Source organism: Oncorhynchus mykiss, chromosome 11, assembly GCF_057628025.1.
Source record: "Oncorhynchus mykiss isolate SJ-2025 chromosome 11, ASM5762802v1, whole genome shotgun sequence".
Lineage (NCBI taxonomy): Eukaryota > Metazoa > Chordata > Actinopteri > Salmoniformes > Salmonidae > Oncorhynchus > Oncorhynchus mykiss.
The window spans coordinates 46,440,595-46,465,664 of record NC_143032.1 but is presented as its reverse complement, the minus strand read 5'-3'; the positions used below and the strand labels follow the sequence as shown (position 1 = coordinate 46,465,664).

The 25,070-nt window shown below is 43.9% G+C and overlaps 1 protein-coding gene across 19 annotated transcripts in view; it reads left to right on the top strand.

Annotated features, from left to right (window-relative positions):
* Window positions 1-24,396, top strand: part of mef2cb (myocyte enhancer factor 2cb) — a 94,253-nt gene extending 69,857 nt beyond the window's left edge. For 2 of the 19 annotated variants that reach the window (XM_036935517.2, XM_090190208.1), the window contains exons 4-10: window positions 2,783-2,920; window positions 6,394-6,571; window positions 7,323-7,370; window positions 19,157-19,332; window positions 20,572-20,701; window positions 21,341-21,476; window positions 21,711-24,396. In XM_036935517.2, coding sequence (XP_036791412.1) covers window positions 2,783-2,920; window positions 6,394-6,571; window positions 7,323-7,370; window positions 19,157-19,332; window positions 20,572-20,701; window positions 21,341-21,476; window positions 21,711-22,053 — 1,149 coding nt within the window. In that variant the 3' untranslated portion in view covers window positions 22,054-24,396. Of the gene's footprint in view, window positions 1-2,499; window positions 2,921-6,393; window positions 6,572-7,322; window positions 7,371-19,156; window positions 19,333-20,571; window positions 20,702-21,340; window positions 21,477-21,710 lie in introns of all 19 variants that reach the window. The other 17 variants (XM_036935518.2, XM_090190209.1, XM_021620930.3 and 14 more) reach the window with 11 other exon arrangements.
* The last annotated feature ends 674 nt before the right edge of the window (window positions 24,397-25,070 follow it).

Sequence of the window (25,070 nt, the reverse complement as noted above, 5' to 3'; positions counted from 1 at the left end):
ATCAGAGATGACTGGAGTGTTATTTGTTTTAGAAACAGGCGGCTCACTCTTAGTCACTTCTATCAATTTACAGTAGTGCGCTTCTCTGCTTGCGACGACAAGCAGAGTGTCACACAAATGAGGAGAATAAAATGGTGAGATTAAATTATTTTAGCATCTCTCTCTCCCATTATCTCACTCTCTCTATTTGTCTCTAGCATTGAGACACACACACACACATATGATCACCATCAAATCTAAGCTGCATTAAAGATAATGTAGTTACAGTGGTGGGTGTGATAGGGAAGCCCAGATGAAAGCAGCGTGAAGCGCCGTCGTCTGCTCAGACAGGAACGGGTCTGTGATACTCCTCCTGTAGACTAATCTCCTTTTATTAAAGCCGGCCTCTGTGGAGGAGAGAGCGAGGGGAAGGGAGGGAGGGGAGGGAAGTGGGTCTTTGATGGAAGCTCTAACTATCAGTTGCTACACCTTTCATTTCACTACTTCACTCACTGTAAATCTAATCGACACAATATGGGACACATCTCTGCACTCAACACTGCAGTGTGTGTGTATGTACACACACACATAAACAAACACACAAGCATATGCAGATCGCTCAAGAGTAGGGTTGCAAAGGGAGGGTATTTTACTGGAAACTTTAGAAGTTTACCAGTAAACTACCAGAATTTTGGTATCTTTCAAGAATTTCATGTAATCTATTACAAGACATCTCGTGGCCTTTTTGGGTACTTCAGATTATCACAGGTGTCTGTAATTATCTCTGGCCCTCTGTGTGGCATCATCACATGTCAAATATATGAAATAATTGAATACGATAAATAAATAAATAAAATATAGAATGACAAAGCTGTAAAACATTATCCGAAATATAAACCATAAACTTAGTGAATACCATTGGTGTTTCAGCATGACATTTCCTTTATAGATTTGTTTTTACAAACTGTATTTATTTTACTATATCAATATGTATTTGTTGTCAATGTTTTGGCATCAAACTGGCAGCAGTTGTGAATAAAGTCAATAGTTGGAAGAGTTGCAGAGTTAATTGAAAATAATGCCATTGCTGATTAGATGCTTTGTCCATTAATTAGGCTATTTTCTTGAACCATATGGTCTATCTACTCAAAACTCACGGACAATATGGACACAGATATAACAAATGAATGCTATATTGTCTATGAATAAATTATGTGTTTTTTTTTCCCTAGAGGACACTCGTTTAAAAAAAGAAGTGTTTTAACCCTATCCCAAACTTTAACCCTTACCTTAACCAATCGGAATGAGGGCCTGCATGTAATGTTTTAACCCTATCCCAAACTTTAACCCTTACCTTAACCAATCGGAATGAGGACCTGCATGTAATGTTTTAACCCTATCCAAGACCTGGATCAGAAGGTTGCGTGTTTTTAGTTTTTTAGTTTTAACCCTATCCTAAACCTTAACTCTTCCCTTATCCATTCAGAATGAGTGCCTAAACGTTATGTTTTAACCCTATCTAAAATCTTAACCCTTAACTTTCAAAATGTGGTGTTTGGAGCAACTTTGAAATGCGTTGTTTTGGAGAAATGTGGATGAACGTCATCTAATTCTGCAGTGAGACTGTGAGAGCTTGTTGCTTACATACCTAAACACACAAATTAAAACACACGTGCTGTAGATACACAAATACAACACGTGCAGAGAAACGATGTTAGATATAATTGTATCACTACCACTTTAGTGAGATACTGTATATCTTGGTCTAACGAGGGATAGAGAGACAGCTCTTCTCTTCCCTTTCCTCCTTCGGTGGCATTGAGAGAAAGGGGTGGGGGGTGCTGTGGCCACAGAAACAGGATCAGGTGGCCATCAGGTGGCCAAGAGAGAGATTGCTGCCTGTATACACAGTCTGTCAAACACACACTCTTACACTACCACAGACCTGCCACACACAAACCCAACGCACACATACATCTGTAGCCATAACAGTCCCATTCCGGCCTCCTCAGCTGCCAATGTCAGCAATATGTTTTATTTCGATGTTCATCACTGACTGTGTCTCTGTGTGATTACAATGTGTATAGTCCCCATGGCGCCTCATTTGAGAGAGGAGTATGGATTTCATGTATTGTTAGTGAATGCTATTAAATCATTTATGTTCTTCTGAATGTTTAGCTACATGTTAACTTGTTGACAAAGACACCGCTATGTCCCCACCCCACTCCACCCCATCCCAAATTGATGGACATGGGAATAGATCCTGTCAAAGCACTTTATGCCACACCAAGGACCACATCCCATTTAGCCCGTCAGTACCCACTTTAACCTCTGTGACACATTAGGCACACACACACTTTAATTTTTTTTTTTACACATCTCATTCATTCCTTCGGTCAGTTGAGTCCATTCTCAGGATCCATTCTAACAAGGGCGTAATTCACATTTCCTCTCCCCTGCTCTACTCTGGGCCCTGTTCCCCTGCCCTTCAACTGTGTTGTGCGACTGCTCTGTTTGCAGACGTTGAGAAAGAAGGGTCTAAACGGCTGTGACAGCCCCGACCCCGACGCAGACGACTCGGTCGGCCACAGCCCCGAGTCTGAGGACAAGTACAGGAAAATAAATGAGGACATTGATCTGATGATCAGCAGACAGAGACTGTGTGTAAGTACCGCCCGACACTCCCTGAGCCTTCTTCTCACCCTTCTCTCCCCCCTCTCTCTCTCTCTCTTTCTTTTCTTTCTTTCTCCCATCCGTGCGTCTGCTGTCCATATGATGGGTTTTTATTGGTGGGACCCGGCAGGCATTAAGCAAGAAGGAGAACAAAGGTGGCGAGAGCCCGGAGCTCGAGTCTGCTCTCACCCTCACCCCGCGCACTGAGGAGAAATACAAACAGATAAACGAGGAGTTTGATCACATGATCAAAACTCATAAGATACCTGTAAGTACTGGACTTACACAGCATGCAGTCTCAGCTGGCTAAATGGCGGACGCTGAGTAACAAGCATCCAAATTAACCCTGCACGTCTGGAGAAAAAAACACAAGATAAGACTTCCTCATACTTTGAAGCACCTATACATGCGTGTATTCATAGCAGCTAACTCATCTAAGCGTCATTACCTTAGTGGTTTAGTTCAAGTATAGAGCGCGCTTCGCCTCTCACACTCTTTAACCTCTGGCTCCATTTGTGACATCACACCTTTAACCCTTTACCCATGATCCCTTGCCTGGCTCTCAGGAGTGGTGTGGTTTGCATGCAGTTCCTCTTCTCCTGCGCCCACGCTATACACAGCTCAGTCACCCGAAACAACAGAGGGACAGATGCTAAGGCTCGAAAACAACAGGCACATAGACACACACACCTGTGCAGATGTTCACACCCTACTGTAGCCCTCATTACATAAATGTGAATAAAACATTAAATTAAGGCCCTCCCTCACTGTAAAAAAAAAAACACCCACAAGTCTAGTTGATTCAACTCATTACTAATAAGTAACTGGTTCCAGACTTCTTTTGTTTACTCAACTTTTGGTCAAAGTGTTCCCAGAACAACAAAAAAATTGTTGGCCCAAACCTGGCTCCAACTTGAGAAAACATTGGCAGAAATTCGGTCAACTTACGTGTTTGCTCAACTTGTCTCATACATTCTTTCAACCACAAATGATTATTTGGGCATCTTACCTCAACAAAAAAAAAAGGCTGTGAAACTAGTTACACAAACAGTGCTTTTAATATACAATGTTTTCAACATGCATGCAGTATTTGACACACGTGGACATACATAATTGCATTGTGCATGTTCTTTTGTACAGTAATTATTGTTCATGTCGCACCTGGGATTTGAACACACAACTACTTCTTCATGGCATTACTGCCACGCCACCATGCTTGTGTCAATTATCAGTTAATTATCAGTTATTCTCTCATCATTGCTTTGTTTTACTTATTTAAGCAATTTTTGTTTTTTTCTAGATAGTTGTCACATTTTTGTATGGCATATTATTCTGTTTTAATGTTACTCCTTAAACACTACGATAAATACAATTGTTTTCCTTGAGTGTACTTTTAACAGAGCCGAGATTTACTTTGAAGAGCAAAGTGTAGCAATACAGATGAAATCAGTTATTGACACAGAGATGGAGGCGTAGCAGGAATATTGGAATGCTGTGAACCAAGAAGTTGTGAGTTCAAATCCCAGGTGAGAACATGTATAAAGGAACATGCACAATGTAATCATGTGTGTCAAATACGTAAGTTGAAAACATTGTATGTTAAAAGCACTTTGCCTTTTTTTTTAGGTAAGATGCCCAAATATACATTTCTAGTTGATTGAACACATGAGACAATTTGAACAAACATATCATTTTAAGTTGATATCATTTTTGACTATGTTTTCTCATGTTTGGGCCAACATTTTTTTTTTTTAAGGCAGTGGAACCAGTAACTTAATAATATTTATTTGATACAACATTTTTATTTATTTTTTTACAGTGGGGAGGGCGAGGAGTGCAGTTGTAATAATGAAGGTGGTGAAAATCACATCTAATCAGTAGCAATATATTACCTCGCTGTCATTCAATGATCACTCAGTTGTGACTGTCGAGATGGACCAGTGTCGACCATAACTTCAACTGCACAGAGTAAATAAAGGTCTTAGCAGTTAGTCAGTCCCAAACAACCACAAAATGAATGCCACTCTCAATGGAAGCCAAGTGAGCTCCGCTCTCCATACAAACGCCCATATTGGAATGGTTAGCATTATAGCCATGGAGAAAGAGATGATTCCACAGTAGATCATCGAAAGGGAACATTAACCTCTGGCAGAGTACTGTAGAGAGGGTGGAGGGGGTGTTGTGGTTAGAGGCCGGGTCGGGGTGAGGTTGGGTTAGGGTTGGGGTTTGGATGGGGGAGAGCAGTGGCAGTAAGGGTGTCTGCACACAACAAGTGGCAGTTCAGTATGTGGTCATGACGTCTGCCTAGCATAGGGCCTCTGGGTCACAGGGGAGGATGAGTGAAAACAGGAAGGATGGCACCACTGAAATGACAGCTTGCAGAGGGGGCCCACTGTACGCACACCCACCCACACACACACACACACACACACACACACACACACACACACACACACACACACACACACACACACACACATTATGAAAATATTTAAACGTGAAATAGAATAGGAGGTGCTCACTTTTGAGTAATTTAAGAAATCAACCAGACACCCAAGACTGCTGGCTAACCCGCGTCTGCAAAGGGCTTCAGCAAAAGCCCGAAAAGAGTGTGAGAGAGAGGGAGAGATGGCAATGAAGACGAGGTGAAAGTCAAGGCTTTTGGACCCCACAAAATTCTATTTGTGTGGCTAAAAGGGAAAAGTTACAGGGGAGAGAAAATCGAAAAAGAAGACGAGGTAGAGCTCATATCCGACTTCCCCTGGCTGATGCTCTCACTGATGAGCCCTTCCATCGCTCTGGGACACATGGCTACAATTAGGGCTATATTTTCTACTTCTTTAAGCTAACATCTAGGAGCGACCACTTCCAGGGCACTCCCAAGGTTAAGCCCTATGGTGGAGTGACACGATAAACATGACGAATCTGTCGCTTGGGGCCTAGGGGCCTAGCTACCAACCAACCTCATCCACATGCTGCTAGTCTTACCTGCCACTTAAAAAACACTTGATCTCGACATGACAGAGACATACCTCTATTTTAGTAAAAATTGAGGATGGTGTTTATATAATATACATTTACCAAAATCATATATAGATTTCCATCATCGTGCTCCACAAAATTGAGCAAATTCAGAACGAGTACATTTGTAGTAGACGATATCAGCTTCCCTATCTGCTTCAAAAGGATCTGTGTATTGGAATGAGAAACAATGACCACACAGTGAAAAGTTGTTGTTGTTGTGTTTTCTGAGATTCACGTTCTTTTTCCTGGAAGCCGGCTACGTTAGGAGGTCACCATATTAATCAAAGGGTGAAAACAGGCACCGAGAGTCAACGATGGGGACGTAGAGAGACAAGTATATTCACATGGTAGATGGTGGCTGACCCTTTAAAGATGCCACTGTGGGAAGAGACAGTCCACATTCCACAAACACATTGTTTTCTCTCATTCCTGGGTGGCAAGTAAAAGTCCCTTTCAGTGGTGACATTATCTGGCCGTTGACCCTTTTTTTCGTATTACTGTTCTTTCTATCTCCTTTTATCGCTTTCTTTCTCTCGCTCACGGTTTCATTCGAGCTGTGATATTTCTTTAGCGTTGGATTCATTTGGTTCTCTCTTCCACTGTAATCTTTAACAGTTATCTCTATGCCTGTGTATTCTATTGTTGTGTTCTTTTGTTTTGTCTCTCTATTGTGTTTAATCATGCGTTCTTCCTCTTTTGTCTCTCTCTCTCTCTCAGCAGGGCGTGGCCCCCTCCAACTACGAGATGCCGGTCTCCATCCCCGTTAGCAACCAGAACAGTCTCATCTACAGCCACCCAGGAGGTTCCCTAGGCAACCACAACCTGCTGCCCCTGGCACACCACATGCAGAGGAACAGCATGTCCCCCGGTGTCACACACAGACCTGCCAGTGCAGGTAACACACAAACAAACACAAACTCTTTAAAGAGAAGCCCTCCCTAACCATTCAGGGGAACGCACCGAGGAAATAAGGTCAGCTCTACTGATTGATAGTTCATTTAAGGGAAGGTGACTCAATTTTACATTCAAACCAAGTCAGCAATCCCCTCCATTTACTGTGAGGCACTGTCCTGGGGATGTCAGGCCCTATGTATAGGTTTTAAGTTACTGGTGACATAAGCACATGAGGCCTGTCGGTTTGTTATTGTTGTCTGAAGGCTCTATTTTGTCCCTCTGGGCAGTAGCCTGCTGCCCACACCCTCACCCTGTCATTAGGCCTGGATGCACCGCGCACAGGCACAAAGTAAATATGAGTTTTGGCGCTGCCGCCACCACACTAACCGCACATGCTCACACTCCTCCCACTCCTCCACCTCGCACGACTTAAAAATACAAATGTGTCATTTTTTTGGGACGCTATCGTCCAGTATCCACTCGCAGCGTCCGTTTGACTAGAACTTATGGTTTGTTGGAAGCTGTGGCATTTGGGTTTACACACACACACACACAGACAGACACACACACACACACACACACACATCAGCCCTGGCACAAAAGAAGAAGGGGCTGATGGTTAAAGTAACTTAGACAGAGTGTCACTGAAAGGCGAGAGAGGAGGAGGGAGCTGATGGGATGTGGGTGTGAAGGAGGGAGGCCTCTCCTCTAATGTTTTCCTCTTTTCCTCTCATCCCTCTTTCATCTTTCAGGTGGCCTCATGGGTGCTGACCTCACCACTGGTGCGGTTAGCAGTGCTGGTAAGGATGGCATCCTCCTTCTCACACACACAGATAAACACACACACAGGGCACCCACTCTCCCACCCAGACCATAAAACGCATGACTAATACCAACCTAAACTAAAATTGAGTTCCTGTCCTTGACGTGTTGATTTTAATGGTCTTGGAGTTCCTTAGGGAATGTTTGTCCAGTTCTGGGTCCGTGGTACATCCTGGTCTCGGCTCAGCAATTCTCTAACAAGTGGAAAAAGGAAAGAAAATGATATTAGAGTGGGTAGGAAGACATTCAATCACAAAGGGAAGGTGCTGTGTATGTGAGTTTTAGGGATCTTAGGGATCAGAGGTGTTATACCTATGCTTTTATTCATCCTTCTGTCTTCTGCACTCTCTTTCTATGTGTCAAATCAAATCAAATCAAATTGTATTAGTCACATGCGCCGAATACAACAGGTGTAGACCTTACAGTGAAATGCTTACTTACAAGCCCCTAACCGACAGTGCAGTTTAAAAACATATGGATAAGAACAAGAGATAAAAGTAACAAGCAATTAAAGAGGAGTAGTAAAAAAAGAACAATATAAACAGGGGGGTACAGAGTCAGTGTGTGGGGACACCGGTTAGTTGAGTTAGTAAGAACAGTACATGTAGGTAGAGATAATTAAAGTGACAATGCATAGATGACAACAGAGAGTGGCAGTGGTGTCAAGAGGAGAGGGGGGGGGCAGGCAATGTGAATAGTCTGGGTAGCCATTTGACTAGGTTTTCAGGAGTCTTATGGCAGGGCTAGAAGCTGTTTAGAAGCCTCTTGGACCTAGACTTGGTGCTCCGGTACCGTTTGCCGTTTGGTAGCAGAGAGAACAGTCTATGACTAGGGTAGCTGAAGTCTTTGACAATTTTCAGGGCCTTCCTCTGACACCGCCTTCAGGGCCTTCCTCTGACACCGCCTGGTACAGAAGTCCTGGATGGCAGAAAGCTTAGCCCCAGTGATGTACTGGGCCATTCACACCACCCTCTGTAGTGCCTTGCGATCAGAGGCTGAGCAGTTGCCATACCAGGCAATGATGCAACCGGTCAGGATGCTCTCGATGGTGCAGCTGTAGAACCTAGTCCCAGGGTCCTTAGCTTATTGATGAGCTTTGAGGGCACTATAATGTGTAATGTGTGTGTGTGTGTGTGTGTAATGTGTGTGTGTGTGTGTGTGTGTGTGTGTGTGTGTGTGTGTGTGTGTGTGTGTGTGTGTGTGTGTGTGTGTGTGTGTGTGTGTGTGTGTGTGTGTGTGTGTGTGTGTGTGTGTGTGTGTGTGTGTGCACGTGTGCGCATTATGTCTGAATGAGCTGAGCATCATCACATTGCGTTATACTACCCTTTAACCACTGTTTATTTCCTCTATCCTGACAACACACATACGTCCCATTTTGTTTGGATATTTTAAGTCATTCATAGGCTATCTACTATCATATGTCTTGAGCAAAATACATTTAACATGGGCGTGGCTCGCCATGCCATAATGTTCCTGTGGAAAGTAAATCAGGCCATGTGTTTGTGTGTGTCTGCATTTATTTGCATGAGTTTGAATGGATTTACATGTGTGTTTGTGGGGTCATATGTGGTCACAATTTGCTGTACAGATTATATTCAACGGTTTGTCTTATAGTCAGCTAATAGGCAATTGGAGAAGCCCTCACAGATAGGGCACAGACAGCAGAAGGAGAGGGGAGAGTATTAGACTGTGTCTGGGGGGTTAGTTTCTCAGTAAGGGGTAGGGGGGGTCAAGGGAGCACAGCTGGGCAGCCCTGTCTGGTCCCCAGGGCTCCCTAGTAGGGGTCAGAGCCCGGTCCCTCTGTCTGGCCCCTCACACACTCACACACACACACACAACAGAGTCGTTTGTTCTAGTGTGTGTTCCGTCGGCAGCGTGCTCCGGAGCGTGCTTCAAATGTAGCCTTTGTGTCACCGCGGCAATGAATAGAGGCACTCTGTGAGGACCCAGTGCGCTCAGCCGCGGTGAAAACACGCCATGGAGAGAGATTCATGTGGAACTAAAAAATATTCCATTAAAGTCCCTCTTAAATCTTACAGGGGGAAAAACCCCATGATGAATATTCAGCCATTCATGTGTGCAGGGGGAGAAACAGGGAGAGACACAGATGGAAGCGTTCTGTGAAACCGGTCATAGGTTTTAATGATGTTCTGGGTTGTGTGTGACTCAGTGTGAGGGGGCCGCTGTTCCAGAGGTTATTTGTTCGCTTTTACTTTGAAAAGCAAATTGTCAGTGGTGAGTGTTTTGACCTAGTGTTTGCTGCAGATGTTTGATTTTCTTATCAAATGTCCCTCGTTCTTAGAGAAACACACACACAGCCCCTTGTGCCACTCATGCCACGGGTGCCAACATTGTTAGACAGATTTGATTGATAAGCAACACATGACACAGTGTGATACTGGAAGGTCGAGTTGTCACCTCCTTGTAAAAGCGATGTGGCAGGGACTTAGCTTATTGATGAGCTTTGAGGGCACTATAATGTGTAATGTGTGTGTGTGTGTGTGTGTGTGTGTGTGTGTGTGTGTGTGTGTGTGTGTGTGTGTGTGTTTACAGAGAGGTGACAGTGTTTTTACTGAGAGGTGACAGGGGCTGGTTCATTCTCCTACATGGTGAAACAAGCAGGCAGAGCAGAGATCAAACCGCTGCTGACAGCTACATACTGCAAATACACAAATGGACATGGAAGGTGTTCTAAAGCTGGGAGTGGGACACCCTTCATCGACCTGCTCTCATTGTCTCTCTCAATATCTCCATAGGTCACAGGCACATGCACACAAGCTTGACAAACACACACACACACAAACACAAACACACACACACACGCACACACACACACTGAGTATAGAAAACATTAGGAATACCTTCCTAATATTGAGTTGTACCCCCTTTTGCCCTCAGAACAGCCCGAATTTGTCAGGGCGTATACTCTACAAGATGTCGAAACCATTCCACAGGGATGTTGGCTCATGTTGACTCCAATGCTTCCAACAGTTGTTTCAAGTTGGCTAGATGTCATTTGGGTGGTGGACCATTCTTGATACTCACGGGAAACTGTTGAGCGTGAAAAACCCAGCAGCGTTGCAGTTCTTGACACAAACCGGTGCGCCTGGCACCTACTACCATACCCTGTACAAAGGCACTTAAATATTTTGTCTTGTCCATTTACTATCTGTATGGCACACACACAATCCATGTCTCAATTGTCTCAAGGCTTAAAAATCCTTCTTTAACCTATCTCCTCCCCTTCATCTACAGTCGTGGCCAAAAGTTTTGAGAAAGACACAAATATGAATTTCCGCAAAGTTTGCTGCTTCAGTGTCTTTACATATTTTTGTCAGATGTTACTATGGAAAACTGAAGTATAATTACAAGCATTTCATAAGTGTCAAATTATTTTATTGACAATTACATGAAGTTGATGCAGAGAGTCAGTATTTTCAGTGTTGACCCTTCTTTTTCAAAACCTCTGCAATCCGCCATGGGCCACATCCTGACTGATGGCAGCCCATACTTGCATAATCAATGCTTGGAGTTTGTCAGAATTTGTGGGTTTTTGTTTGTCCACCTGCCTCTTGAGTATTGACCACAAGTTCTCAATGGAATTAAGGTCTGGGTAGTTTCCTGGTCATGAACCCAAAATATCAATGTTTTTTTAGTTATCACTTTTGCCTTATGGCAAGGTGCTCCATCATGCTGGAAAAGGCATTGTTTGTCACCAAACTGTTCCTGGATGGTTGGGAGAAGTTGCTATCGGAGGATGTGTTGGTACCATTCTTTATTCATGTCTGTGTTCTTAGGCAAAATTGTGAGTGAGCCCCTCCCTTGGCTGAGAAGCAACCCCACACATTAATGGTCTCAGGATGCTTTGCTGTTGGCATGACACAGGACTGATGGTAGTGCTCACCTTGTCTTCTCCAGACAAGTTATTTTCCGGATGCCCCAAACAATCGGAAAGGGGATTCATCAGAGAAAATGACTTTACCCCAGTCCTCAGCAGTTCAATCCCTGTACCTTTTGCAGAATATCAGTCTGTCCCTGATGTTTTTCCTGGAGAGAATTGGCTTCTTTGCAGCCCTTTTTGACACCAGGCCATCCTCCAAAAGTATTCGCCTCACTGTGCGTGCAAATGCACACACACCTGCCTGCCGCCATTCCTGAGCAAGCTCTGTACTGGTGGTGCCCCGATCCCGCAGCTGAATTAACTTTAGGAGACTTTAACTTCTTGGGCGCCCTGAAGACTTCTTCACAACAATTGAACCGCTCTCCTTGAAGTTCTTGATGATCCGATAAATGGTTGATTTAGGTGCAATCTTACTGGCAGCAATATCCTTGCCTGTGAAGCCCTTTTTGTGCAAAGCAATGATGACGGCACGTGTTTCCTTGCAGCTAACCATGGTTGACAGAGGAAGAACAATGATTCCAAGCACCACCCTCCTTTTGAAGCTTCCAGTTTGTTATTCGAACTCAATCAGCATGACAGAGTAATCTCCAGCCTTGTCCTTGTCAACACTCATACCTGTGTTAACGAGAGAATCACTGACGTGATGTCAGCTGGTCCTTTTGTGGCAGGGCTGAAATGCAGTGGAAATGTTTTTTGGGGATTCAGTTCATTTGCATGGCAAAGAGGGACTTTGCAATTAATTGCAGTTCATCTGCTCACTCTTCATAACATTCTAGAATATATGCAAATTGCCATCATACAAAATGAGGCAGCAGACTTTATGAAAATGAATATTTGTGTCATTCTCAAAACTTTTGGCCACGACTGTACACTTATTGAAGTGGATTTAACAAGTAACATCAATAAGGGATCATAGCATTCACCTGGATTCACCTGGTCAGTCTATGTCATGGAAATAACAATGTTTTGTACAGTGTAGATATACAGTACACAGAATAGACCCTGGCACAGCTCAACAGAAACATAGATGCACTCTGTCCTGTTTGCCAATCCTCTAGTCCAAGACAAGAGCCTTGAGACGAAGACACAAGGCCTATTCGTACAAAAAAAGCTCAATGATCCCTATATCTTTGTCCATAGTCTGCATAGATACAGTAGAAGGTGTTAGTTAGTTAACTAGCATGGCGCCATAGTTCAGTTGGTGGATTCAGATTTCAATGCACGTTAGGGCAAACCTCAACGGAAGTGCCTGCGTATCGAAAGTGGGATGGAACACACCCGTTAGACCACAACAGGACATCAGAAATTGTTCAGTAACAGTTAAATGTACATTGGTTTAACCACACCAGCCATGTGTGTCTTGTGTCGTCTGTCTGTCTGTCTGTCTGTCTGTCTGTCTGTCTGTCTGTGTGCGTGTGTGTGCATGAGGCCCAATAGGCATATGTGGAAAGTTGCACCTTTAGGCAAGGCAGCCAGTGTGTTAGAGTACAGTCACAGTGTGGCATCCCCAGACTTCCTCTGCCTACATAAATAGCCTTCACCTTTGCATCTCCACTTCAAATCGGATGATGTCGCTGACTCTTATCTGGACAGTGAGTTTTCATTTGGGTACTTCCTCAAAACGGTTGCTTCTTGTCTGCCTCAACTCACTGCTCTATTCTGCAGCGTGAGGTAGTAGCGGTAGAAGGAGAAAGGTTTGACTGTCAGTTTCAGTGTCGGGAACGATCATGTCTTGATGTCTTGGACTCACAGAGCGGCTGCATGTCTGTAGTCAGATGCTTGCTACTGTATTTGCTTATCTGTAGCCAAGTTGTTAAGATCCGTACCCAATCCATGTTATAATCCAAGTGTCTTCAGTTCAGCTCAACCTACTGTAAACCAGTCACTAGCAGCTGTAGAGAACCTCTAGCATCCACATTGCTTGCCAATTGCCTGCCTTAGGTAATAAATCCCATCTCCTGGGCTATAGCCAGTCTCCAGTCATATTTAGAGCCTGAGCTGTAAAATGGCTGCCTGAAATCCCTTCCTCACCGTACACTCAGCCTCTGGGCCGGGAGCTATGAATCAGATGGGCTGTACAGTAACAGCCTTACCTTGACTTGACCTGACATACGTTGATAGCTGTCACGTTGAAGTTTTTTAGTCTGGGATGTTTTGGACAGTCTCAGTTTTTCTACACGTAATTCTCCGATATTTTCTAGTCTTTTCCGGCTGTTTTGATTCGCTATTCATGTCTCTCCACGTGGGCTCACTCCACAGCACAATAGTCCAGCGATGAGGATGAGAGAGAGGCAAGCAGAGCTGATGAGGCAGCTGGATGGAGTGGCTCTAGGAGAGGCTCCCATACAAAACACACAGGTGCATCCATACACGTGCTCTGTGCACACGTACACTGTCATGCACAGACACACCTCAATGGACACATGCATTCATCATTGACATGTACAGTAATAGACACATTCAAAGTCACACACACAGACAAGTACTATCTGACACACACACACACACACTCACACATAAACTCTGACACTATATTAACACAATGTTGCACATAGGGACCCAAGCATGCAGACACACACACACACACGCACACACACACACACACACACACACAGTAACTCATACATGGATGCGCACACACTGTTTTTCTAGTTGTTGTTTTTTGTCACAGCCTCATTTTCTTTCACCGCTAGCGGTCGTTTACTCTTCAGATTGTTCAAATTGAGCTTTCGAGACTTTTCATTTCCAAACAACAAAAACCTCACTCTCAAATTAAACAAAGATCAGCGGGGGGAAATTGCCCAGGAAGACATCTGCGACTCATTTTCCCCTGGAGTATATGATTAGGAAATTCATTTATGTCTAACGTATAATTCCTGCCCCTCTTTCAAGTGGGAAACGTCCATACTGCGCTCTCTGTTCTACCCCTAGGAATGGGGGGGGAAAGCAGGCTGCGGGATTGGGTTAGAAACAAAGCATATACACTGCTCACTCTCTCTCTCGTTTTTAATGGGATGTTGCTGGGAGGGTGCCCCACTGGTTTGTGTGTGGCGTGGGTGCTAAACTCAGTCCTCCAGTCAGTCTGTCGGAGGAGGAATGTGGATTGGGTGTCTACCCCAAAGCAGGGTCTTTGTCTAGAAGAGGCAACACATGTGTTTAGCGCTGATGGCCAAATGATGGGTCCTGTCCCTCTGTGGTCTCCAAGGCCATAATTTGACGTTTTTAACACGACTCACTGGCTAGATGCAGGGTAAATGACAGTGACAGAGGTAAAACGGACATTTCTCGAAGAAAGGAAAGAATATGTCCTCACAAACCAACCAAATCAGGCGGATATGGGAGAATTGTGTGGGATCACTGGGTGAAAATGACCACTCTCTCTGGCTCTAGGACAGTAGCATCTCCACTCCTCCACTAGTTGAATCATTTTAATATTTGAAGTAATGGTTTCCGCAGTACAACGTCAAATCAAACTTTGCTTGTCACATGCGCCGAATACAACAAGTACTGTGAAATGCTTACTTACAAGCCCTTAACTCTTCTTAACTCTTAACTGTTGGTTAAGAAAATATTTACCAAATAAACTAAAGTAAAAAAAAAAAAAAATGTAAAGTAACAAATCAAATCTAATTTATTTGTATAGCCCTTCGTACATCAGCTAATATCTCAAAGTGCTGTACAGAAACCCAGCCTAAAACCCCAAACAGCAAGCAATGCAGGCGTAGAAGCACGGTTGCTCCCTAGAACTCCCTAGAAAGGCCAAAACCTAAGAAGAAACCTAGAGAGGAACCAGGCTATGAGGGGTGGCCAGTCCTCTTCTGGCTGTGCCGGGTGGCGATTATAAAAGAATATGGCCAAGATGTTCAAATGTTCATAAATGACCAGCATGGCCAAATAATAATAATCAAAGTAGTTGTCGAGGGTGCAGAAAGTCAGCACCTCAGGTGCTGAACAGTTGAAACTGGAGCAGCAGCACGGCCAGGTGGACTGGGGACATCAAGGAGTCCTCATGCCAGGTAGTCCTGAGGCATGGTCCTAGGGCTCAGGTCCTCCGAGAGAGAGGAAGAGAGAAAGAGAGAATTAGAGAGAGCATACTTAAATTCACACAGGACACCGGATAAGACAGGAGGAGTACTCCAGATATAACAAACTGACCCTAGCTCCCGACACATAAACTACTGCAGCATAAATACTGGAGGCTGAGACAAGAGGGGTCAGGAGACACTGTGGCCCCATCCAATGATACCCCCGGACAGGTCCAAACAGGAAGGATATAACCCCACCCACTTTGCCAAAGCACAGCCCCCACACCACTAGAGGGATATCTTTAACCACCAACTTACCATCCTGGGACAAGGCCGAGTATAGCCCACAAAGATCTCCGCCACGGCACAACCCAAGGGGGGGGGCGCCAACCCAGACAGGAAGATCACATCAGTGACTCAACCCACTCAAGTGACACACCCCTCCTAGGGACGGCATGAAAGAGCACCAGTAAGCCAGTGACTCAGCCCCTGTAATAGGGTTAGAGGCAGAGTCTCCCAGTGGTAAGAAGGGAACCGGACAGGCAGAGACAGCAAGGGCGGTTCGTTGCTCCAGAGCCTTTCCGTTCACCTTCACACTCCTGGGCCAGACTACACTCAATCATATGATCCACTGAAGAGATGAGTCTTTAGTAAAGACTTAAACTTTGAGACCGAGTCTGCGTCTCTCACATGGATAGGCAGACCATTCCATAAAAATTGAGCTCTATAGGAGAAAGCCCTGCCTCCAGCTGTTTGCTTAGAAATTCTAGGGACAATTAGGAGGCCTGTGTCTTATGAACGTAGCGTACGTGTAGGTATGTACAGCAGGACCAAATCAGAGAGATAGGTAGGAGAAAGCCCATGTAATGCTTTGTAGGTTAGCAGTAAAACCTTGAAAACAGCCCTTGCCTTAACAGGAAGCCAGTGTAGGTAGCCTAGCACTGGAGTAATATGATAACATGTTTTGGTTCTAGTCAGGATTCTAGCAGCCGTATTTAGCACTAACTAAAGTTTATTTAGTGCTTTATCCGGGTAGCCGGAAAGTAGAGCATTGCAGTAGTCTAACCTAGAAGTAACAAAAGCATGGATTAATTTTTCTGCATCATTTTTGGTCAGAAAGTTTCTGATTTTTGCAATGTTATGTAAATGGAAAAAAGCTGTCCTTGAAACAGTCTTGATATGTTCATCAAAAGAGAGACCAGGGTCCAGAGTAAAGCCGAGGTCCTTCACAGTTTTATTTGAGACGACTGTACAACCATCAAGATTAATTGTCAGATTCAACAGAATATCTTTTTGTTTCTTGGGACCTAGAACAAGCATCTCTGTTTTGTCCGAGTTTAAAAGTAGAAAGTTTGCAGCCATCCACTTCCTTATGTCTGAAACACAGACTTTTAGCGAACGATAACGTAATAACACAATAGCATAACAATAACGAGGCTTTATACAGGGGGTACTGGTACCGAGTCAGTGCGGGGGTACAGGTTAGAGATAATTTGTACATTTAGGTAGGGATGAAGTGACTATGCATAGATAATAAACAATGACTAGCAGCAGTGTACAAAACAAAGGAGGGGGGTCAATGTAAATAGTCCGGTGGCCATTTTATTAAAAATGCAGCAGTCTTATGGCTTGGGGGTAGAAGCTGTTAATGAGCCTTTTGGTCCTAGACTTGGAGGTCTGGTACTACTTGACGTGCGGTAGCAGAGAAAACAGTCTATGATTTAGGTGACTGGTAGCTCTCTCAATTTTATGGGCTTCCCTCTGACACCGCCTATTATATAGGTCCTGGATTGCAGGATGTTTGGCCCCAGTGGTGTACTGGGCCGTACACACTATCCTTTGTAGCGCCTCTGTAGTGTGGTGATGCAACTGGTCAGGATGCTCTCGATGTTGCAGCTGTAGAACTTTTTGAGGATCTGGGGACCCATACCAAATCTCTTCAGTCTCCTGAGCGGGAAAAGGTTTTGTTGTGCCCTCTTCACGACTGTCTTGGTGTATTTGGACCATCGTTGGTGATGTGGACATCAAGGAACTTGAAACTCTCAACCCGCTCCACTACAGCCCCGTTGATGTTAATAGGGGCCTGTTCTGCCTTTTCCTGTAGTGCACGATCAGCTCCTTTGTCTTGCTCACATAGAGGGAGAGATTGTTTGCCTGGCACCACACTGCCAGTTCTCTTACCTCCTCCCTATAGGATGTCTCATCGTTGTCAGTGGTCAGGCCTACCTGTTGTGTTGTCAACAAACTTAATGATGGTTTTGGAGTCGTGTTTGGCCACGCAGTCGTGGGTGAACAGGGAGTACAGGAGGGGACTAAGTACCCACCCCTGAGGGGCCCCAATGTTGAGGATCAGCGTGGCAGATGTGTTGTTGCCTACCATTACCACCTGGGGGCGGCCCGTCAGGAAGTCCAGGATCCAGTTGCAGAGGGAGGTGTGTAGTCCCAGGGTCATGGGCACTATGGTGTTGAACGCTGAGCTCTAGTCAATGAACATTATTTTCACATAGGTGTTTATTTTGTCCAGGTGGGAAAGGGCTGTGTGGAGTGCGATTGAGATTGCGTCATCTGTGGATCTGTTGGGGCGGTATGCGAATTTAGGCAGGTTATCTTCGCTTCCTTTGGCCAGGGACAATGGTTGTCTGCTTGAAACATGTAGATATTACAGAGTCAGTCAGGGAGAGGTTTAAAATGTCAGTGAAGACACTTGCCAGTTGGTCCGTGCATGCTTTGAGTACACGTCCTGGTAATCCATCTGGCCCCGCGGCCTTGTGAATGTTGACCTGTTTAAAGGTCTTGCTCACATTCTCTAACGAGACCGTTATCACACAGTCATCCAGAACAGCTGGTGCTCTCGTGAATGCTTCAGCGTTGCTTGCCTCGAAGCGAGCATAAAAGGCATTTAGCTCATCTGGTAGGCTCGCATCACTGGGCAGCTCGCATCTGGGTTACCCTTTGTAGTCTGTAATAGTTTTCAAGCCCTGCCACATCCGACGAGCATCAGAGCCGGTGTAGTAGGATTCAATCTTAATCCTGTATTGACGCTTGCTTGTTTGATGGTTTGTCTGAGTGCATAGCGGGATTTCTTATATGCATCTGGATTAGTGTCCCGCTCCTTGAAAGCGGCAGCTCTAGCCTTTAGCTCGATGCGGATGTTGCCTGTAATCCATGGCATCTGGTTGGGATATGTACGTAGGGTCACTGTGGGGACGACGTCGTCAATGCACTTATTGATGATGCCGATGACTGAGGTGGTATACTCCTCAGTGCCATTGGATGAATCCCAGAACATATTCTAGTCTGTGCTAGCAAAACAGTCCTGACCACTTCATCTGACCACTTCCTTATTGAGCGAGTCACTGGTACTTCCTGCTTTAGTTTTTGCTTGTAAGCAGGAATCATGAGAATAGAATTATGGTCAGATTTACCAAATGGAGAGCGGGGGAGAGCTTTGTATGCATCTCTGTGTGTGGAGTAAAGATGGTCTAGAGTTTTTTTCCCCTCTGGTTGCACATTTGACATGCTGGTAAAAATGTGGTAAAACTGATTTAAGTTTGTCTGCATTTACGTCCCCGGCCACTAGAAGCGCTGCTTCTGGGTGAGCATTTTCTTGTTTGCTTATGGCCTTATAGAGTTGGTTCAGTGCGGTCTTAGTGCCAGTTACGGGCATGTAATACGTCAGCCATCCTCTTCGGCGCCGTCTTTAGCAGCGCCGAATACGGCAAACATGCTTTAACATGCTACTGTTGTCTGAGGACAATCAGACAGTAATGACGGTCTTTTGAACAGTATAACTGATGGCTCCCTCTCTCTCTCTCTCGTCTCCCTCTCTTCTCATTAGGCAACGGCTACGGGAACCACCACCGTAACTCGCCCGGTCTGCTGGCTTCTCCAGGTAGCATGAACAAGAGCATGCAGGCCAAGTCTCCGCCACCCATGAACCTGGGCATGAACAACCGCAAGCCGGACCTGCGCGTGCTCATCCCCCCTGGAGCCAAGAACAACATGCCCTCCATGGTGAGTTGCTCATTCACTTTACCCCCAGGCCCAGTTCCAGTACTGATCCCATCCCCCCTCACCCCTGTTTGTCCTTCATCTTTTTTTTTACACATGTCCCTTCAGTTGATTTTCTTTGTATATGTTCTATTGTCTTCTTGAGTGTTTGTTTTAAGTGGCTGAGGCTGTCCGATATATGTGCTGTCATAAGTTATGATTTTAATAAGATAGATAGACTGTTAGTGGAGTACAGCAGTAATAATTAATTTCCTTTTTTAAATGAGCTTCTGTTTAGTAGCCTCACTACTAGCAGTTCCATCCTTAGAACCACACCCGCCTGCTACCTCCATCCAATGAAACTAATTTGAATGTATCGCCCTCCCCTCTAATGCCGTCAGTCTGAGGATGTCAATCTGCTATTGGTAAGTTGGCCCGTCACGCAAACTAGCAACCAAAAATAATAACAATCTCCAAACACAGATGTCATCCACCATCCTCAGTTAGATAGACGGGAGACGAGTCATTATGCTTTAACAATAGAAGTTCTATGGGTGTAATTGTGTTGCTCCCAAGAGCTGCTCAAAGGTCAGTGATTACTTTTTACGAATTTAAGGTTAGGATTGAAGTAAAGAGTAAGATGATCCTCGTTGTCCACAAAGGGGCAACCTCCATGATCTGCGGCATGCGTTGTACATGTTGGGATGAGGGGGGTATCGTTTAGCCAGGACCTAGGGTGACACCTAGTGGTATGTCTGAGTCATTGCATCCTATCCTCTTTCCTCTCTCATCCCCCTCATTTCAACCCCCTCCCTCATTCTTTCCTTCTATGTCTGCTTGAGGGGCGTTGCATGGCACCTTAGCATACATGCTTCCCCTCTCTCAGAACCAGGAAATGAAAGGCAACAAAAGGAACACTTTTATATGGCATTAAACCGCCATAATTTCTGCACCACCCTGCCACAATAAAGTGCCTCTCCCAGCCGTCGCTGTTTCTGTTGCCATGGAGACCAGCAGGGTTACTATAGAGACAGCGGAACCTCAGAAGGGGTGGTAAATGATAGGGTTGGCAGGGTTCAGCAGTGCCGCGTGTCAAGTGATTAATTTCCAAGAAGCTGGCATCTTGTTCATTCTTCTAGCATCTGCAGAGCAAAAAAACAAAACAACTAAGTCTATTTTTATTCTCTTTTTTTTCTTTGGTGCTGACTTTATTTGTGATGGCACTCATGCTTTTCCGTCTCTCTTTTTCTCTTCCCCTCATAGAACCAGAGAATAAACAACTCCCAGTCAGCACAGTCATTGGCCACCCCTGTGGTTTCAGTAGCAACGCCCACCCTACCAGGACAAGGCATGGGCGGTTACCCATCAGCCATCTCCACTTCATACGGTACTGGTAAGTACCACTGCTTTTACACATGTTCTACACAAACACACATGCACATACACACAAACACAGTCTTTGTCACATATAAACTCTACATCAGTGTGTGTGTCCTTATTACTACTTTCAGGGTATCAATGAGTCTGGAAAGTGAACCATACATGGCACACACTCGCCCCGCTATTTATGTTTTTATTTGAGGATTTATTTGATTCTTATTGATTTGATAAGATCTATATCTCACACATACAGATTTGCATGACTTCACAGACATGATAGTTATTGCAAGCATGCTCATTATCAAATAAATATAGCATTTTAATGCAAAATCAGCCAACAATAAGTTGTCCGGCCCTGAAACATTGCCTCATCGTAATGTGATGTTAAAAACATTTAATTTCAAAAACCTAACAGCAGGTGGTGCTGTTCCTACACATATATCCCTCAATGCAACACTCCCACACCCACTTTGTGACTCATTGGCACCTGTATTGGCCCAGCAGGAAACAATGTATAAGGAGAAAGAAATTGACTGTTATACTATTCATTTCAGTAGCCATAATTCAAAACAAATGTACTTTACAAACCTTGTTGAACTGGCCTGAACTGGTTTTGACTGGTTGCCTTCTCTCTCTCTGTATGTCTGTGTAGAATACTCGCTGAGCAGTGCAGACCTATCCTCCCTGTCCGGCTTTAACAGTGGTAGCTCCCTCCACCTGGGCTCCATGAGCGGTTGGCAACAACAACACCTCCAGAACATGCAGCATTCGGCCCTCGGTCAGCTAGGGTGAGTATATGAAAATACACACAAGCAGTAGACAAATCAAAGAGAAGTGAAGCTTGAAATGAAGCTTGTTGGTGAAACAATAGTGAAAATACTGATACATATTGATATTTTTTGACTAGATATGATATATGAATGGGGCGATTTGTAGTAAACGTGTGTGCCTGTGTGTAACTGCGGGTGCATGATCATGTTTCTTTACTCTGTAACCCCTTGTGTTTCCTTTCCTTCCTACAGAAATTGCAATAGCAATCACTTATGTCAGAGTTCAAATCTCTCCCTGCCTTCTGCTCAAAGCCTGCACATCAAGTCCGAACCTGTTTCTCCTCCTAGAGATCGCACCAGTAGCACACCGTTGTGCTACGGCATCCATCAGCAACATAACCCGTCGTCCCGCCAGGACTCGGGCCACTCCCCTGTCGACAGCCTGAGCAGCTGCAGCAGCTCCCATGAGGGCAGCGACCGGGACGAGCACAGGAACGAGTTCCACTCTCCACTGGGACTGTCTCGGCCCGCCATGGACGAGCGCGAGAGTCCCTCGGTCAAACGCGTGCGCCTGTCTGAAGGGTGGGCCACATGATAGCCCAGCGTTGGCCGTTGCCCAAGCCCTGCGACGTAATGATGCCTCGACACCATCGCCCTCTATATCAACACGCGACACGTCACTCACCCCCAGACCCCGTGCTCTCTCTCTCTTTTTCTCTCTCTTTCTGTTTCATTGGAGGAAGGGGGGCACGCTTTTCTAAATTTAACTGTAATGTTTTCTTTTTTCTTTTTTTGCGGAGTATGTGTGCTATACATATTGAAGTTCTATAAAGCAGTGGGGATGGGACTGGTGATCCAAGATAAAATGGGTGTTGGTTGGGGTTAGGGATATTTTTGGTGGGGAGCTATGCATTATTTGTGCCGTGTGGAAAAAAATGATGCATAGATATTTACACGTGTGTGTATGTGTAAATATATGCATATCAACAAATAAACAACAAAAAAGTCAGGTACTCTGTTTTGTAAAAGTACTTACAACTTGCCTCAATGATAATCAGTGACTGGAGGAAAATCGAGAGCGTATGTTGCTGAGCGAACAGCCTAGCACTTGAGTTGGTCAACCAATACATGTGTACAGAGTCAATTTCATTGCTAACTTTCTCCGTAGTTCTCCCTTGCAAAATGTATGTTACGATAGATGATGTCATGTTGCAGGTTCAACGTATTTATGTAAATAGAGGGGGCAGGGGCAAAGGGGAGGGGTCAAATGTGGCTATACATTACAGATTATTCATATACAAAATTAAAGCTAATATGCAACATTTGAAGGATTGTACAGGTATACCCCACAGGCCCATTGGTAGATGTGAGGAACCAAGATGAGAGAACCCATGCTAAACATAAAGCTCCTCATCAAACATGGAGCACATTGATAGGACCATCCTTTTACCCAAGAGCCATGTTAGTTGAATCAAGAAACCCTGGGTCTTGTATGAAATATTCAGTAAAAAAAAAAAAAACTGTTGTACGATAGACTTGCTTATATTTTCATATGAAAGGTATACAATGCAAAGCAATTTTGTGGCTTTTTGTAGTTTCCATAAGCCAGAATGTGTTTTTTGATAGCTTTGCTAATATAAGACGGATAGTCCGATGAGAAATGAAAAAACCCTAAGCCATGAAAACAGACTGAGAACCCATGCTTAGCTGAACTGTTTTCTCTTTCTAGAGGTTTCGTTTTTAAACGTGTTTCTAATTATATATAATAATGATAATATTAAGAATCTTTAAAAAAAAAAAAATCTGTGAATTAACATGCTTGTGTATAGCTTTCTAATATATAAATATATATAATAATGTTTTTTCTTTTTTTTCTTAGTGGAGTTTTCTATGTGCAATTGCACATATTGTCTGTTTTTTTGTTTTATTTGCGCCTGGGACAGTGCTGTTCAGAGGCGTATTTAGTCTAACCTTGAGAACCAGTTGAACAGAGTTGTGTTTGTGAGTAAATTCAGAAAGATAGATCTCTTTGCTGACAAACAACATATTTGTGGAAACTGTGTGGGGATTGGAACTTGGGATTAATGCCCATGCAGATGACATGCGTCATGCCAAATGAACATTTTTGACATCACCCATGATGGCCCATTTGTGCATGTGTCAGTTTCTACAACAATATCCAACAAAATCCTCTTTGATGGGACCTTTGGCCCATGTATTCTGTATATTTTGAACATTTTATTTCATCTTTTCACTGCAAATCCTTTGCCAATTATTACAATGAGACCCAAACTTGTGTGCAGGACACCACATAAATCCAGATTACAATATTTATTTGATAGTTCCAAATTGTATTTGTGTCAAATGATCAAGCTGTTGAGTATATTGGTGGTCTATTGTTAATCACAAGGAGTTGTGTCATATTTGACCCCACTCAGTCCAATCACCAGCGCAGTGTTCCACAACCTCCTCAGCAGTGTAACATGAAGCATTCAAACAAGACGTTGTAGGAAAAATGTACATGCTGGTTTGGGAGAAGTACAACAGTTGATTTCAGACAAATATATATATATATCTTTTTTTTTTACATGAAACTAGTCACATTTCTCTCTGCCTCTCACTCCTCAGTCTGTTGTCACTCAAGTGTTATGGTATTTCTATGTGCATATTTCATGCGAGTTCACTATGTTGTTGCTGTATACAGTCTGTGTAGTCAGAAACAGGGGCAGAGCCCCTACTGTGTTCTTTCTTTTTTTTTTATTCAATACAAATGGTTAAAAAAAAAAAACATGATATTTCAGGCAGCATATGTGTGGAAAACCAAAGCCAGTGGCATTTCTGTGTTGTAATATTATTCAACTTTTATTTTCACATTCATTTATGGTTATTGCAAGCATTGAAAAAAAAAACATCAATAAAAGCATTTGCTCAAAATGTAGAATTGGTTTCCCATTTCAATTTGATTTGGTCATACTGTTCATAGTTGATAGAGGTTGAGAATACCATCACATGTCCTCCTTGAGACATGGCAGATATAGTAGCTAGTACTTAGTAGCTATAGTGTCGTGTTATCAGAATGCATTTCCTTGTGAACTGCGGCTAAAATCATAAAACAAAAGTGTAATTTTTTGTATATTCATTGAGTCATTGAGTATCATGGAAAAGTATGTTTTCCAAATCCTACTTTTGTTAATTTAGCTGATTGAGTTACTTTGCTGTTTTGTGCCACCTGCTCACTAATGAATTACGGAAAACACAACACCAAGAGCTCCCTTTCTTTGAGCTGTGGTGTGTTTTTTGAGGTGTAGGTGGCATTTATTGATATTGTGTAAGCAAAGACATTGAGCATGCTTGATTTATTTCATATTTTATTTTGGTTATGGATTTGAAGCATCTGTATTTCTTCACCTGTTGATCAGTTGTAAAATGCCATTATTCTGTATTAGCCTCTATACTAGTCCCTCTAACTGACTCACCCCAGTACCTCAGCTACCGTTTGATCGGTCACGTCTAGTGCAAAGGGGAGACCATACACTTGTACAGTCATGTGGTATACATACACTTGTACAGTCATGTGGTATACCATTGCCAACTATTACCAACTATTCACTT